Source organism: Salmo trutta, chromosome 13 (assembly GCF_901001165.1).
Source record: "Salmo trutta chromosome 13, fSalTru1.1, whole genome shotgun sequence".
Taxonomy (NCBI): Eukaryota; Metazoa; Chordata; class Actinopteri; order Salmoniformes; family Salmonidae; genus Salmo; species Salmo trutta.
In genome coordinates, this window is record NC_042969.1 from 86,721,809 (window position 1) to 86,739,164 (window position 17,356).

Sequence of the window (17,356 nt, forward strand, 5' to 3'; positions counted from 1 at the left end):
GTATTCAAACCCTTTTGTTATGGCAAGCCTAAAGCTCAGGAGTATAGATTTGCTTAACAAGTCATGTAATAAGTTTCATGGACTTACGCTGTGTGCAATAATAGTGTTTAACATAATTTTTTTCATGACTACCTCATCTCTCTACCCCACACATACAATTATCTGTAAGGTCCCTCAGTCATGCAGTGAATTTCAAATATAGATTCAACCACAAAGACCAGGGAGGTTTTCCAATGCGTCGCAAAGAAGGGCACCTATTGGTAGATGGGTAAAAAATAAAGAAAAAAAAGCACACCTTGGATATCCCCTCGAGCAGGGTGAAGTTATTAAAACTTCTTACGGGCAGGTGGGACGGTAGCGTCCCACCTGGCCAGCATCCGGTGAAATTGCAGAGTGCGAAATTCAAAAATACTAAATTCAAATATTTAACATTCTTGAAAATATATGTTATACATCAAAATAAAGCTTAACTTCTTGTTAATCCAGCCTCTTGTGTCAGATTTCAAAAAGGATTTATGTCCAAAGCACAACATGCGATTGTCTGAGGACAGCTTACTTTGGGCACGCTTTTCATCCAGATGTCAAAATACTGCCCCCTACCCCAGAGAGGTTAATTACACTTTGGATGGTGTCTAAATACACCCAGTCACTACAAAGATACAGGCGTCCTTCCTAACTCAGTTGCCGGAAAGGAAGGAAACCGTTCAGGGATTTCACCATGAGGCCAATGGTGACTTTAAACCAGTTACGGAGTTTAATGGCTGTGATGGGAGAACACTGAGGATGGATCAACAACTTTGTAGTTACTCCACAATACTAACCTAATTGACAGCGTGAAAAGAAGGAAGCCTGTACAGAGGCACTAAAGTAATACTGCAAAAATGTGCTAAAGCAATTAGATTTCGGTCCTGAATACAAATGTTATGTTTGGGGGCAAATCCAATACAATACATTACTGAGTACCACTCTCCATATTTTCAAGCATGGTGGTGGCTGCATCATGTTATGGGTATGCTTGTAATTGTTAAGGACTGGGGAGTTTTTCAGGATAAAAAAAAACTGAATGGAGTTAAGCTTGCATGCAAAATGCAAAATCCTAGAGGAAAACCTGGTTCAGTCTGCTTTCCACCAGACACTGGGAGATGAATTCACCTTTCAGAAGGACAATAACCTAAAACACAAGGCATAATCTACACTGGAGATGTTTACCAAGAAGACAGTGAATGTTCCTGAGTGGCCGAGTTACAGTTTTGACTTAAATCTACTTGAAAATCTATGGCAAGACCAATTTCACAGAGCTTGAAGAATTTCTTAAAAGAATAATGCGCATATATGTTCCACAATCCAGGTGTGGAAAGCTCTTAGAGATTTACCCAGAAAGACTCACAGCTGGCCGAAGGTGCTCAGAACGTTTAGCTTAAAATGTTAATCAACTACTTTGTAACATTATTAGCGCAGAAATGCGCACAAATCAGTCGGCTACGAGACAATGAAAGAAAGTTAAAAGCCAGTAGAACGTGAGAGAAATAGACTACTGGTTTCAATGGCGTATAGAAGTCTGTATAAAACAATAGGTTACTGGTTTCAATGGCGTATAGAAGTCTGTATAAAACAATAGGTTACTGGTTTCTATGGTATATGGAAGTCTGTATAAAACAATAGGTTACTGGTTTCTATGGTATATAGAAGTCTGTATAAAACAATAGGTTACTGGTTTCTATGGTATATGGAAGTCTGTATAAAACAATAGGTTACTGGTTTCTATGGTATATGGAAGTCTGTATAAAACAATAGGTTACTGGTTTCTATGGTATATGGAAGTCTGTATAAAACAATAGGTTACTGGTTTCAATGGCGTATAGAAGTCTGTATAAAACAATAGGTTACTGGTTTCTATGGCGTATAGAAGTCTTTATAAAATGTCTCCATGTATATGGTGGGATTTTGTCTAGGCTATTTTGAAGCAAGGTAAAACATGTCTCATAATATGTAGTGAAACATTCAGGTTTCAAACAATATTAAGTAGCTCTATGTTTTGAAACTGCCTCCAGCTCATAGCAATGTGATGTGTGACGCGCTGATGAAGCCTGCCTTCTGTTGGCTATGCATTTGAATGATGAATGGGAAGAGCACTTCAATTACCAGTTGAGAAATAAAAATACTAGCTCTTTTTTTTAATCATGGCCCCTAAAAATATTTTTAACACACGATTGCGTTTCAGAATTGTTGCAATGATTGGGCTTTTAAAAGTGCTGTCTGACAGATGTTCCACTCAAAGGCTCTATCTGTATTCTGTGAGTGTGAGATATATATATCACACACACACACGGGCCAATTTAATTCCTCTAAATTATGCAAATTAACCCATAGACCGATAAGCATGACCAGTCAAATGTATTTCCATCAATGAATAAAAATCATTATTTTGCAATAGTATTTTTTTTCTTTCTCCCAGGCAATTTTATTTATCGGCTTTTATTACCAATTTTTATGGTCAAAAGCTGGCTATTACCAGCTAACGGAAACCACACACACACACACACACACACACACACACACACACACACACACACACACACACACACACACACACACACACACAGGTAAACAAAGAGTACTAGCACTACCTCGCAATTGCTGCTTTGTCTTTCTCTTAAGAATAAACCATTTTCCACTAAGTATATATTTTTTTTGAGGGGGGGATCATTTTCAGTTTGCATCTTTGTTCATGTACCTTGGTTGGAATGCAAAATTAGCAGCAGAAACAATAACAAAGATTACTCCCCCGTCCCTGTTTTGGTTAAAACCTGCCCGTTTGGGTAAAAATGCTGAGAGGGATAGGGCTTGAGAAATGTAACCACTCTCAAATTCATAGACAGAGTTATGGATGCAAGGACTGACCATCCATGATATCAAAATGATAGTTTTAATCATGTTACAAACTGATATGTTCTGGGTTCTGATTGGTAGAACAGTTGAACTAAACTCATTAGGCATTTAAAAGTTAGAGTCTTCTGAATCAATGGGCACATATTAATGGACATTATACGTCCAACACTTTTATGTTTTGGACATATACTGATTACCCCCTTTTTTTTTTTTTTAAATAAACAGTATTTCAATAAAGTATAATGTTATCATATGTTAATCTTTATGACTATTGTCTCTCTCCTCCTGTGTTTGATGTTCTCTACCAGACTCTTATAGTGAGAGTCCTGCACCAGGCTGGTCACGTGACCAAAGCAGCCTACAACCTGACCAAGAGCCACGGGCTCCTCACCTGGGTTCTACAGCTCCTGGAGAGGAGGTGAGAGATACTGTCTGGATGTCATCTTTACTATTTCAATCATCTAGCCAGACATTCTGGTTCTGATGTCTTTATTTATTTATTTATTTATTTTAAATAACAAAAAGTTGCCTTCACCAGGAAGCCCTGTTGATCAGTGACCATAGGTGGGGGAGGGGTCAGTGTGCTGTGGAGGGAGGGAGGGGTCAGTGTGCTGTGAGGGGGGAGGGGGGAGGGGTCAGTGTGCTGTGGGGGTGGAGGGGGGGAGGGGTCAGTGTGGGGGGGTCAGTGTCCTTCTGGGGAGGGGGAGGGAGGGGTCAGTGTGCTGTGGGGGTGGAGGGGGTAGGGGTCAGTGTGCTGTGGGGGTGGAGGGGGGGAGGGGTCAGTGTGCTGTGGAGGGGGAGGAGTCAGTGTGCTGTGGAGGGGGAGGGGTCAGTGTGCTGTGGAGGGGGAGGGGTCAGTGTGCTGTGGAGGGGAGGAGGGGTCAGTGTGCTGTGGGGGTGGAGGGGGAGGGGTCAGTGTGCTGTGGGGGTGGAGGGGGAGGGGTCAGTGTGCTGTGGAGGTGGAGGGGAGGAGGGGTCAGTGTGCTCCGTGGAGGGCGGGGGAGGGGTCAGTGGGGGGGAGGGGAGGGCGTCATTAGAGAAGAATCAGAGTTAAAATAGTACCACGACTGCTGTAGAATAAAATTCTCTTCTCTCCTCCAGACATGTAGACCAGGGTCTGCTGGGTGCTGTGGTGGAGCTGCTCCATGTGCTGTGGTTCACCAACCTGGGCCAGAAGGAGACCCATGGAGAGGGAGCTTCCTCATCCTCTTCCTCCACGGCCAAGGAGGACAAACCCCAGGGACACAGCACTCCAAAGGTTCTCCCTCTCCCCCTCATCAGCCAGTTCCTGTGTGTAGCCACCACCATCATCAGACATCTGAGGTAGAGGACCCCTTAAAACTACACTATGACAGTCTGCTTAGTGAAGCAAAACGTTGTTAAAAGACACCGTTGTGAGTAGAGTGGAAAGTTAACACCTGCCAAATGGGGGTAGATTTTGGCATTGCCGGGTAAGGATGTCTATATCACCAGCCACGTTTGGCGGGTGGTCACACAGCATTTGGGAACACATTTTATTTATTTTTTTATTTTTTTTACCCCCAATCTAAAAGCCCAAATGTAGAAGTTTGTTGACTTGACCTGAAAGGCTACCCAAGTGTGACTTTTTGTCCTGTTGTTTCTTGGCTAGTTACATCGTTTTGTTCACATACTTACCGGTGGTTGTTTTTCAATATATGTTTGCGTTTGCTGCAACTGTCTACTGGTAGCGCAGGCATGGAGATGATCTTTACCACGGTAATGGCCCGCCCCTTAAAGGGGCAGCAGAACATTTTTACCACAGTAATGGCCCACTCCTTAAAGGGGCAGCAGAACATTTTTACCACGGTAATGGCCCACTCCTTAAAGGGGCAGCAGAACATTTTTACCACAGTAATGGCCCACTCCTTAAAGGGGCAGCAGAACATTTTTACCACAGTAATGGCCCACTCCTTAAAGGGGCAGCAGAACATTTTTACCATGGTAATGGCCCACTCCTTAAAGGGGCAGCAGAACATTTTTGTCTCACCTAATGACTAAACTTATTTTGGGGTAAATTGTGTTTGTTTGAGCATAAAACAGTTCAAAAACCTTTCATTCATCAACTTTTAGTTTTTTTCTTATCATTAAAACACTCAAATAATTCCATTGTGCTCCTACATTATATCAATTGATGTTCTCCTTGTAATACAATTATGCGTCAGAGCCCTGAAATAATAATAATAATTAATAAATAAATAAATAAATAAATAAGCAAGCATGACTCAGCATTTTGTGGCAGGGCAGGATCTTGGTTGATTCTGAATGTTCAGTTGAATAACTGTTTATCTGTTATACCTTTTACTATTGTATCTAAATTATTTATTTGAACATACATTGGTTAAAAGACTTGGGTCACAAAAATGGAAATTGAATTGAGCAATATACCACATTACTTCTTCTTGTTTTATAAACATTACCAAGCATGCTCATCTGTTATTTGTGATTTTTGTTGTAATAATGGCAGAAAAATATTTGGTCTGGTTAAACATCTGAGTGGCTGGTAGATTTTATTTATTTACCTGCCACGGTGGCTGGTGGACCAACAAGTTCATTTCCCACCCTGGTTGTGAAATAATGGTAACAAAGTCAATACCTCTATGGATGGTATAAATAGGTCCAGGAGTTGTACCACTTGACCTGTCCAAGAAGAATTCTGGTCTCAAGTCACATGGCCAGAAAAACTCTGGTTATAACTTGATGTTCAGTGCCTTCAGAAATTATTAGTATTCATACCCCTTGACTTTTACCACATTTTGTTGTGTTACAGCCTGAATTTAAAACTGATTAAATTGAGACTTTTGGTCACTGGCCTACACACAATACCCCATAATGTCAAAGTGGAATTATGTTTTTAAAACATTTTTTTACTAATTAATTAAAAATGTAAAAGCTGAAATGTCTTGAGTCAATAAGTATTTAACCCCTTTTGTTATGTCAAGCCTAAATACATTCAGGAGTAAAAAATTAGCTTAACAAGTCACAATAAGTTTCATGGTCTCACTGTGTGTAATAATAGTGTTTAACATACTTCCTGTTTTGAGTTTTTACTGGTAAGCAGGAATCAGGAGGATAAAGTTATGGTCAGATTTGCCGAAATGGAGGGCGAGCGAGCTTTGCATGCGTTTCTATGTGAAGGTGATTTTAGAGTTTTGTCGCCTCTAGTTGCACAGGTGACGTACTGGTAGAAATTAGGTAGAACCGATTTCAGTTTCCCTGCATTACTAACACCGGCCACTAGGAGCGCCGCTTCTGGATGAGCATTTTCTTGTTTGCTTTTGGTCCTATACAGCTCATTGAGTGCTGTCTTAATGCCAGCATCAGTTTATGGTGGTAAATAGACCGCTACAAAAATATAGATGAAGACTCTTGGTAAATAGTGGTCTACAGTTAAGATGAACAAAACACACAAAAGAGCCCATAATATGGCAGCTATCCATTCCAACACCGTTCCTATACTGCTCTCCAGACTGCTGAAGGCAGGTCGGCTGAGCCTCTAGCGCTGAGCTCCCGACTGCAGCATTGTGGGACAGCTCTGTTACCTCTCGTCCTCTCATTAACCCTCTTCTCTTCTCCAGGCTGGTGAAGGCAGGTCAGCTGAGCCTGTATCTCCAGACTCTGAGCTCCATCCTGCAACATTGTGGAACAGCTCTGGGGGTCCACGGGGAGGCTGGCTGGCTGACCTTACGACCCCAGGCTCTTTCCTCCCAAGAAGCACTCGCCCTCCTCCACCGCTGGAGCACGCTGACCCACAATGCACCTCTCCTCAGCCAGCTGCAGACTGTGGCGGAGAAACACAAAGTCAAGGAGCTGCTGGGTGAGGGATTACTGGATATGTTGTAATCTCTGCTGCCTCATGATGTAGCTTTTCTCTCTGAATTTCCTGCTTTGACAATATGTTTAGGAGCTGTAGTTTATATAAACACCTCATGATGTGGCTTTTCTTCTGAATTTCCTGCTTTGACAATATGTTAAGGAGCTGTAGTTTATATAAACACCTCATGATGTGGCTTTTCTCTCTGAATTTCCTGCTTTGACAATATGTTTAGGAGCTGTAGTTTATAAAAACACCTCAGGACAGTAACTCATCCGTTCTCTTCCTGAAATCAGACGATGTATGATCATCTTTATTTGCTCCATCTCAGACACGACCTTGCTGGGTTCGTACGGTCATGAAAATCCTGGAAAAGTAATGGAATTTTAAAATTGTGTTTTCCAGGCCTGTAAAAGTTTTAAAATGTATAAAATCCCGACAGTTTTGGAAAAGTCATTGAAATTAATTTAATAATTTCTGTTCATTTAAAAACTGTGCCTAAATAAATTAGATTATGTATTTTATCAATCAAATATAAATCAACATATTAGCCAGGATCAGAATGACCAGCATAGTACGAGAGGAGTTGTCCGTTGCTCAAGGCCGTTACCCAATTCAAAGCATTTATTGAACCCTCTAATTAAATGTTTAGCTATTATTAGTATGTATTCATGTTTTCGTCATGTCCCAAAAAAAAACTTTCCACCGACACTCGCGAATAAGGCCATACAAAGTTAATTTACTTTTTTTTTTAAACGTTTCATATGATTCATTTAAACAATTATTTTGGACGAAATTAACGATTCACTTTGCCATTGTATTAGTTGGGTTTCGGTTCAATCGTGGTGAATCGAATCATGTGAATCAAAATGATAATTTGTGAATCGTGAACATTAATTTTAGGAAATAATACATTTGGGATTTTGTGGCTTTCAATTCCAGTTGATTTGAGCATCCAATGTAAGGGACATAGCAACTCAAATTGCAAAGTAAACACTTGTAAGGTAGCTAAGTTAAATATGACTAAAACTAGAAAAAGGCATAAAACATATCTGGTTGTAATTATGAAATGTTTTACATCAAGCTAATGGGTGGTCGACCATCCTCCGGGAGGGCTAATGGGTGGTCGACCATCCTCCGGGAGGGCTAATGGGTGGTCGACCATCCTCCGGGAGGGCTAATGGGTGGTCGACCATCCTCCGGGAGGGCTAATGGGTGGTCGACCATCCTCCGGGAGGGCTAATGGGTGGTCGACCATCCTCCGGGAGGGCTAATGGGTGGTCGACCATCCTCCGGGAGGGCTAATGGGTGGTCGACCATCCTCCGGGAGAGCTAATGGGTGTGCAGGTTTCATTTTATTTTATATAACAAACCGCAACCGGACCTTGATAAACTGCCTCGGTTTGAGCAGGGCTGGATCAAATGCCTGCACACCCACTCAGTCAGCTCTCCAGACTGAGGGCTGACCATGTGTGTTTTATACAGTAGCCTAACAGGCATTATACTATGTGGGGGTTTAGTGCCTTGCTCAATAACAGGAGATGGTATATGGGATCAGAGGGCAGCCTCCCTGTGTTGATACCACATTACGCTGACCTTTCTATACAGTGCCCCCCCCTGTAATTATTGGGACAGTGACCCATTCTTTGTTGTTTTGGCTCTGTACTCCAGCACTTTGGATTTGAAATGATGAAATGAGTGAGAAAGTTACAGACGCGTAAATATCATATCCCCAAGACATGCTAACCTCTCACCATTACAATAACAGGGGAGGTTAGCATTTTATAGCATACCCCCAAGACATGCTAACCTCTCACCATTACAATAACAGGGGAGGTTAGCATTTTATATCATACCCCCAAGACATGCTAACCTCTCACCATTACAATAACAGAAGAGGTTAGCATTTTATATCATACCCCCAAGACATGCTAACCTCTCACCATTGCAATAACAGGGGAGGTTAGCATTTTATATCATACCCCCAAGACATGCTAACCTCTCAGCATTACAATAACAGGGGAGGTTAGCATTTTATATCATACCCCCAAGACATGCTAACCTCTCACCATTACAATAACAGGGGAGGTTAGCATTTTATATCATACCCCCAAGACATGCTAACCTCTCACCATTACAATAACAGGGGAGGATATCATATCCCCAAGACATGCTAACCTCTCACCATTACAATAACAGGGGAGGTTAGCATTTTATATCCTACCCCCAAGACATGCTAACCTCTCACCATTACAATAACAGGGGAGGTTAGCATTTTATATCATACCTCCAAGACATGCTAACCTCTCAGCATTACAATAACAGTGGAGATTAGCATTTTATAGCATACCCCCAAGACATGCTAACCTCTCACCATTACAATAACAGGAGAGGTTAGCATTTTATATCATACCTCCAAGACATGCTAACCTCTCAGCATTACAATAACAGTGGAGATTAGCATTTTATATCATACCCCCAAGACATGCTAACCTCTCAGCATTACAATAACAGGAGAGGTTAGCATTTTATAGCATACCCCCAAGACATGCTAACCTCTCACCATTACAATAACAGGAGAGGTTAGCATTTTATAACATACCCCCAAGACATGCTAACCTCTTACCATTACAATAACAGGGGAGGTTAGCATTTTATATCATAACCCCAAGACATGCTAACCTCTTCATTACAATAACAGGGGAGGTTAGCATTTTATATCATACCACCAAGACATGCTAACCTCCAACCATTACAATAACTGGGGAGGTTAGCATTTTTGAGGGGGTATGATATTTGTGCGTCTAACTTTCTCACTCATCATTATTCACGATTCATTCAGATTATCCATAATCATGGTAACATCCACATTAATATAAAAGTGTTTAGAAACATATTATATTCTTAATTACAATAAAAGTGACTCCAAAATGACACTACATTATTTACCATTAATTTCTATTGGGTATAAAATAATCTGAAACTCAACCAAAACAAACAGCAAATGCATCCAACAAGTTTATAGAGTCCCAAGCTTGATGTAATAATTGTGTGCTAGGAATATGGGACCAAATACCAGACCACACATATAAGTGAATTTGTCCTAATACTTTTGGTCCCCTAAAATGGTGATGGACTATGTACAAAAAGTGCTGTAATATCTAAACGGTTCACCCGATATGGATGAAAAATTTCCCTCAAATTAAAGCTGGCAGTCTGCACTTTAACCTCATAGTCATTGTATCATTTCAAATCCAAAGTGCCGGAGTACAGAGCCAAAACAACAACAAAAAATTGTCACTGTCCCAATAATTACGGATGGCGCCCTATGTACTTAGAGACGCTGCCAATTGTTGGTCATGGAAATTTGGTTAAAAGTCATGGAAAAGTCATAATTCCATCTGTCAAAATGTGTATGAACCTTGCCTTGACAAACCTCTGTACTGGCATTGGTTTCAGCCTGGCATTATTCACCCCTAGTCCTCGTCTATGACAGCAGAATCAACATGTCTGTTTGTGTTTCTGTACATCCTCAGGGTCGGGCAGGGAGAAAGGCCGAGGAAGAAGCTCCTCTGTCCAGGCCCAGGCCCGCTCTAACTCCCGACCAAAGGAACAGGGGGAGGAAGGAGAGGTAGAGAGACAAGAGGAGGAGAAGACTCTGCTGGAGAAGTGTACTCCTCACCTCAGGAATATCTTTACCCACTGGGTGCCTGTCTCTCTTGCCTGTCCCTCCCCTGACCCCCATACTCCCACCTCTACCCCCCTGGCCAACACCACAGCCCATCTTCTCACCAGGTGGTTCCTGAACTCCTTGGTGGAGGGAGCCTCCACCTACGAGGACAAAAGGACAGTCCACTTCCTTCGCTGGTTCCAGAAGACTGTCCTGCCTCACAGAGTCATAGTGGACATGGTGCTGGCTGACCCTGCTGTGAGACTGGACCTGCTCTGTATCTATCACCAGGCCTGTGAGCCTCAGGCCCAGATCTCTTCCAGGGTAGAGCACATCCAGCTGTTCACCAACATTATGACCCAGCTCCTGGAGGCTAGAGGCTGCGCTGACAGTGACCTGCACAGGGCCGTACTCACAGCATGCTCCCTAGGAACAACATGTGATGACCAGACCACGAAGGGTAAGAGATGACCGATTCAGATTAACTTTATCTTCAATATTTATTGTACCGTAACAGGGGAGATTGCAGTGGTTTGTAAAATAACATCAGGTATAGATACAAATTCCCAGAAAAAAAAGTTACATTGAAACTGGTTGCATCACTTGTGTTGCTTGGAAATGGAAGGAAATGATACGTCTCATACGTTGTTGTTGTTGTTGTTTATCTGGATCTCCTCCTCCAGAAGGTCTGATGTTGCTGTCTCTGTACATCCATGAGATGTGGAGCGGAGCGAAGAGCCCAGAGCTGTTCCTGAACCACGTCAGAGTGGTGAATGAAATCCAGGGTTCTATAGGGACCAAGGACCAGAAGAAAAAGTCCAAACGACGTTCCCAGACACACACAGCCCTCAGAACCATCTGTAGTGACCTCCTCTCAGGACTGCAGTCTACTGTTGCACCATAGGGGTTAAATAGCTGTGGCCCACATTACACCCTATTGAGTACACTATTTCTTAACCAGGGTCCGTGCACGGTCTCTGGTCAAAAAGTACTGAACTACACTGAGTGTACAAAACATTAAGAACATCTGCTCTTTCCATGGCCTAGACTGACCAGGTGAAAGCTATGATCCCTTATTGGATGTCACCTGTTAAATCCACTTCAAATCAGTGTAGATGAAGGGGAGGAGGACGGGTTAAAGAAGTATTGTGTTTGTGTGCCAATCAGGGAGTGAATAGGAACAACAAAATATTTAAGTTCCTTTGAACGGGGTATGGTAGTAGGTGCCAAGCGCACCGGTTTGTTTCAAGAACTGCAACGCTGCTGGGTTTTTCCATGGTCAACAGTTTCCCGTGTGTATCAAGAATGGTCCACCACCTAAAGGACATCCAGCCAACTTGACACAACTGTGGGGAAGCATTAGTCAACATGGGCCAGCAACCCTGTGGAACGCTTTCACAAATTTGAAAATGGTATTCACTCATAAAATGGAAGCCTCATTATTTTGCATCTGAATTTCCTAAAAGAAGTTGTGTGTTATGTAAGTCATTCATTTCATTTATTGTTCAAAACATTCACTTCTCTTTTATTAAATGTTGTAAAACTGTTTTGGTGTGGTCTTGTATTTTGAATAGAAACATAGAAATCCCACTTTGTAACCAGGCTATTACATTGCAGATAGTCGATGTTACATCTGTTTTATAATAGTTCTGAAGAGTTGAGAAATCTTCCATCAGACCACAGCAGTGATGTTCCAAATGCCATATCCTGCCAGTGTGTCCTTGAGGTACTTAACCCCTAAAATTCCTCTTTGGGCTCTGCACTGACTGCCTTCTGCTCCCAACGTGTGTCTGTGTGTCTGTGTGTCTGTGTGTCTGTGTGTCTGTGTGTCTGTGTGTCTGTGTGTCTGTGTGTCTGTGTGTCTGTGTGTCTGTCTGTCTGTCTGTCTGTCTGTCTGTCTCTCTGTCTCTCTGTCTCTCTGTCTCTCTGTCTCTCTGTCTCTCTGTCTCTCTGTCTCTGTGTTTCAGAGGGGTTGGGATAAAGCAGAAACCAGATCAGGTGTTCTCCATCAAGCAGAATTGGATCTAGGCTTCCTCCATGATTTCTTGGACTTTTTAGAACTGTGAGCTCTGCACAGAAAATACAATACATTTCCATTAAACAGGTGCAAGTAGGAAACTCTCTTCTGGTTTTCCCATCAGTGAGACTTAACAATTAACCTTATCAGCCTTTCAGATTCAAAGCATCATAAATACTCATCTGTCTGTAAAACATGACCTGAAATACATTGTATTCAGGAACTTGATTGTATGAGACTGAAAGGAACACTTACTTGGGTAGACTGACTGAGCGGGACATGAAAGTCAAAATGACAAACAGGAATCCCACGAAAGCAGCCAGACTGATCCAGAATATGATCACTATCAAGTCTGAAGGAGGGAAAAGAGAGACAATGTTAGTATCGCTGCAAGTCTTTGTTCCAAATGGCATCCTATTCCCTTTATAGTCCACTACTTTTGACCCGTATAGTGCACAACTTATGGGTCCTGGTCAAAAGTAGTGGACTACATAGGGAATAGGGTGCCATTTGGGATACACCCTAAGGGATGATGGTAAAGGAAGCCTTTCTAATACTCACACTTGTTATATTTCAGTTTGCGCTCGTCCACTGGTATTGGGTCTAGGTAATCGTAGTAATATTCCCACTCGTATCTCCATGAATCCTGTGAGGAGTTAGTGGAGTTTATCATCCTCATGGTCAGTCGTGTAGGAATGCCTTTCCTCTCAGATGTATTGTGCTCTCCCTCTGTCAGTCTCTCTCCTGCCCTGTCACTCTCTCTCCTGCCCTGTCGCTCTCTCTCTAATGCCCTGTCGCTCTCTCTCTCCTGCCCTGTCGCTCTCTCTCTCCTGCCCTGTCGCTCTCTCTCCTGCCCTGTAGCTCTCTCTCTAATGCCCTGTCGCTCTCTCTCTCTCCTGCCCTGTAGCTCTCTCTCTAATGCCCTGTCGCTCTCTCTCTCTCCTGCCCTGTAGCTCTCTCTCTAATGCCCTGTCGCTCTCTCTCTCTCCTGCCCTGTTGTTCGCTCTCTCTCTCCTGCCCTGTCGCTCTCTCTCTCCTGCCCTGTCGCTCTCTCTCTTCTGCCCTGTCTCTCTCGCTCCCTCCCTGTCTGTCTCTCTCTCAAACCGAGTTCATGATAAAACAACTTTAAAAACAAGGGACTTATGTATAGATCTAAAAAAAAAAAAAAAACGGATTTATGTATAGATCTCATAATCTCAACTATGGGTGGCTCATAGAAATACAATGTAGCTTATGTGTCACTTAATTTTCAAATTTCCTTTGTACAGCTTTCTTATGTTGTTGTCGGCTGCCCTTGAAATACCCATCGATCTTTATGATTAGCATAATTGAGTTACTATAAATTATCAATTTATCACCATTCTCTATTTGTGATAAACTCTTGAATATTGTCCTGATTCACATCTGTGGGGTGTCATCGCGAGAATTTGGTTCTGCGTTCCAATATGTTTTTCCCTCGTAAACGTTTTGGCCACAGAACAATGCACCAGATATTTTATCGGATGTATAAATGTGAAGCATCCGGTAAGCGGTTCCACTCACTACCAAATATGGTGATGAGAGGAAGCCCAGTGGGAGATAAAGCGAAATGAATTTTGACCGACAATCTGCTAATTTTCTCATCGATGAAACATTGGATCTCCATACAGTTTTCGGTTTCAAAAAGGAGGATATATAACAAACAAAACGGACTGCCTGATGTAGACTTTATCCTTTGCCAAAGTTTATTTAAAAAATTGCGTTGTTTTAAGAGTGCAGGGGCGAATTTAGTTATTGCACATGCGCACTTCATAGAGTAGGCGTTTCCCTAACGGAAATATGCAAATACATGCTAGAACGCGCCAATAGGATCTCACTAGCTTGTCCTTGGCTCTGCCCACTATGATTCATTTGCTCCCGTTGGAAACGACCGGCTTTCTATCTTGGATTATTTCTCCAAATCTTCGTTTTGGCCATACCTGTTATCGACAAGTGGATCCACGGGCTAGCAACAAGAGCTGATGTTTGCTACGAATATATAAACACAGCTAGCTAGCTAAATCACCACATATTACTCATTTATAAGGATAGTTGATCGGCACATCAACAAATAAGTATGGATTCCGTCAACGCTTTCAACTTGGAGGTAAAATATGAAGCTGTTTTTGTAGCTGTCGTTTTCGCTTAGCTAACTACATTGCTAGCTAAGCTAGCTAACCTAGAGGCAGATATCTCTGCTGGCTAACCAAATGTAGTTAGCTAGTTATATGATCAAAGATGTCCCAATTTAGCCCAATGTTTGCCATGTTACTAAAATGATCTAGCCCACCAGAAGGACAATATATTAATTTAATAGCAAATCAAACGTTGGTTAGCTGCTACCCGCTTGTGACCTTTCCAATCAACTCAAACATGGCTACGCAGCTAACGTTAGCTAGCTAGCTAAAAGCTATGATGCCAGATGGAGAACTTTGTTTTTGTTAACCTAAGATGGATCATCAGTCTTTGAGTTTTATTGCTGGTCTCTCATAATTAATGCACAGACCATGACAGAAACAGTTGATAATGTGAACTTTATTGTACGGCCAGATTTCTGTTTTGTTGGGTTGATAGTGTCGGCCTGTATTAGTACATAAGCCAATGGATCCTCATTGAGCTAACTAAGTAGCTAGCTAACGGCTAGGTGGTGGTTTCGTTAAAAGGAAACGCAACACAGGTTATGTAACTACACGTTTGCTAACGTTAGTTTCTCAGTTGTTTCTATGTACAAAGTTATTTTGTCTGAAATAACAACTATTCGTTAATATAACTAAAGTGTTGTGGGGTAGCTAGCGTTGTTGTAGGTAGCTAGCTGTTTTCTTCTTGTAGATGACTACACTAGCCATTTATATCCCCGTCAACGGTTACTTTTTATAGCCTAATTCAAAACATGGGCTGCATCATTTCCCACGTTGTATATGTTTGCCATTTGCCTGTATATACACCATGTGTTAATTGTAGATGCATCGAGTGTCTTTTTATTTTTTTTCTTTCTCCAATGATTATCTGTCTACCCTTACTCTCTAAACTTTGGTGTAACTGGTTATAATATACAACGGTGAGTTTTGGATAATTTTTATGTGGTCTGGATTGGATGAACTCGTTCATGTGAGTTTTGGATGATTTTTATGTGGTCTGGATTGGATGAACTCGTTCATGTGAGTTTTGGATTATTTTTTATGTGGTCTGGATTGGATGAACTCGTTCATGTGAGTTTTGGATTATTTTTATGTGGTCTGGATTGGATGAACTCGTTCATGTGAGTTTTGGATGATTTTATGTGGTCTGGATTAGATGAACTCGTTCATGTGAGTTTTGGATGATTTTATGTGGTCTGGATTAGATGAACTCGTTCAGGTGCGTTTTGGATGTGGTCTGGATTAGATGAACTCGTTCAGGTGAGTTTTGGATGTGGTCTGGATTAGATGAACTCGTTCAGGTGCGTTTTGGATGTGGTCTGGATTAGATGAACTCGTTCAGGTGCGTTTTGGATGGGGTCTGGATTAGATGAACTCGTTCAGGTGATTTTTGGATTATTTTTATGTGGTCTGGATAAGATGAACTCGTTCAGGTGCGTTTTGGATGGGGTCTGGATTAGATGAACTCGTTCAGGTGCGTTTTGGATGTGGTCTGGATTAGATGAACTCGTTCATGTGAGTTTTGGATGTGGTCTGGATTAGATGAACTCGTTCAGGTGCGTTTTGGATGTGGTCTGGATTAGATGAACTCGTTCATGTGAGTTTTGGATGTGGTCTGGATTAGATGAACTCGTTCAGGTGCGTTTTGGATGTGGTCTGGATTAGATGAACTCGTTCAGGTGCGTTTTGGATGGGGTCTGGATTAGATGAACTCGTTCAGGTGATTTTTGGATTATTTTTATGTGGTCTGGATAAGATGAACTCGTTCAGGTGCGTTTTGGATGGGGTCTGGATTAGATGAACTCGTTCAGGTGCGTTTTGGATGGGGTCTGGATTAGATGAACTCGTTCAGGTGCGTTTTGGATGGGGTCTGGATTAGATGAACTCGTTCAGGTGCGTTTTGGATGGGGTCTGGATTAGATGAACTCGTTCAGGTGCGTTTTGGATGTGGTCTGGATTAGATGACCTCGTTCAGGTGCTAACTAAAGGTATTATTCGTTTTCCTCTAACTATAGTTATTCGCCATGATTGACATGAAGCCTCCAATATCACGAGCAAAGATGATGTCAGTTACTAAATCAGCAATCAAGGCTATCAAGGTAAGTTAGATCAACATTAAGAGCAACGTGTGTGTGTGTGTGTGTGTGTGTGTAGGTAGACTGTGTATACTGTATAAGGACCACTGTCCTGTTCATTTATCAGATTAGTGTCTCATTGGAAAAATGAAATACTGGTGAAGTTTTTTTCTTCTTCTTCTTATGCTAAAATGTGACCATGTCTAAATTCACACCAGGACACATTTTCATCTTGTTTCATGTCCCCCTCCTCAGCTATACAAGCATGTCGTCCAGATTGTGGAGAAGTTCATCAAGAAGGTAAGTCATGGGAAAAACAACCATGGAACTATCAAGAGTGGGGTCGCTTTGCTTTCAGGCGATGCCAGTAGCCTAAAGTCGTCCGCTTTGCTTTCAGACGATGCCAGTAGCCTAAAGTCGTCCGCTTTGCTTTCAGACGATGCCAGTAGCCTAAAGTCGTCCGCTTTGCTTTCAGACGATGCCAGTAGCCTAAAGTCGTCCGCTTTGCTTTCAGACGATGCCAGTAGCCTAAAGTCGTCCGCTTTGCTTTCAGACGATGCCAGTAGCCTAAAGTCGTCCGCTTTGCTTTCAGACGATGCCAGTAGCCTAAAGTCGTCCGCTTTGCTTTCAGACGATGCCAGTAGCCTAAAGTCGTCCGCTTTGCTTTCAGACGATGCCAGTAGCCTAAAGTCGTCCGCTTTGCTTTCAGACGATGCC

General features: G+C 42.2%; 3 protein-coding genes across 3 annotated transcripts in view; 2 read left to right on the forward strand and 1 right to left on the reverse strand.

Annotated features, from left to right (window-relative positions):
* Positions 1 to 11,937, forward strand: part of urb1 (URB1 ribosome biogenesis homolog) — a 53,562-nt gene extending 41,625 nt beyond the window's left edge. Inside the window, exons 34-38 of the mRNA XM_029773878.1 lie at positions 3,198 to 3,307; positions 3,991 to 4,212; positions 6,486 to 6,724; positions 10,258 to 10,851; positions 11,075 to 11,937. Of these exons, the coding sequence (XP_029629738.1) occupies positions 3,198 to 3,307; positions 3,991 to 4,212; positions 6,486 to 6,724; positions 10,258 to 10,851; positions 11,075 to 11,295 (1,386 nt within the window). The 3' untranslated portion in view covers positions 11,296 to 11,937. The remainder of the gene's footprint in view (positions 1 to 3,197; positions 3,308 to 3,990; positions 4,213 to 6,485; positions 6,725 to 10,257; positions 10,852 to 11,074) is intronic.
* Positions 11,938 to 12,356: 419 nt separating this feature from the next.
* On the reverse strand, positions 12,357 to 13,137 carry mrap (melanocortin 2 receptor accessory protein). The gene is made up of 3 exons (XM_029770549.1): positions 12,970 to 13,137; positions 12,664 to 12,760; positions 12,357 to 12,460 (listed from the first exon to the last, which is right to left on the reverse strand). Exons 1-3 carry the CDS (start codon positions 13,085 to 13,087, stop codon positions 12,400 to 12,402), a joined length of 276 nt encoding a protein of 91 aa, XP_029626409.1. The 5' UTR covers positions 13,088 to 13,137; the 3' UTR covers positions 12,357 to 12,399.
* Positions 13,138 to 14,357: 1,220 nt separating this feature from the next.
* LOC115206870 (splicing factor, arginine/serine-rich 15) overlaps positions 14,358 to 17,356 on the forward strand; it is a 42,920-nt gene continuing 39,921 nt past the window's right edge. The window contains exons 1-3 of the mRNA XM_029774048.1: positions 14,358 to 14,533; positions 16,580 to 16,663; positions 16,895 to 16,939. Of these exons, the coding sequence (XP_029629908.1) occupies positions 14,504 to 14,533; positions 16,580 to 16,663; positions 16,895 to 16,939 (159 nt within the window). The 5' untranslated portion in view covers positions 14,358 to 14,503. The remainder of the gene's footprint in view (positions 14,534 to 16,579; positions 16,664 to 16,894; positions 16,940 to 17,356) is intronic.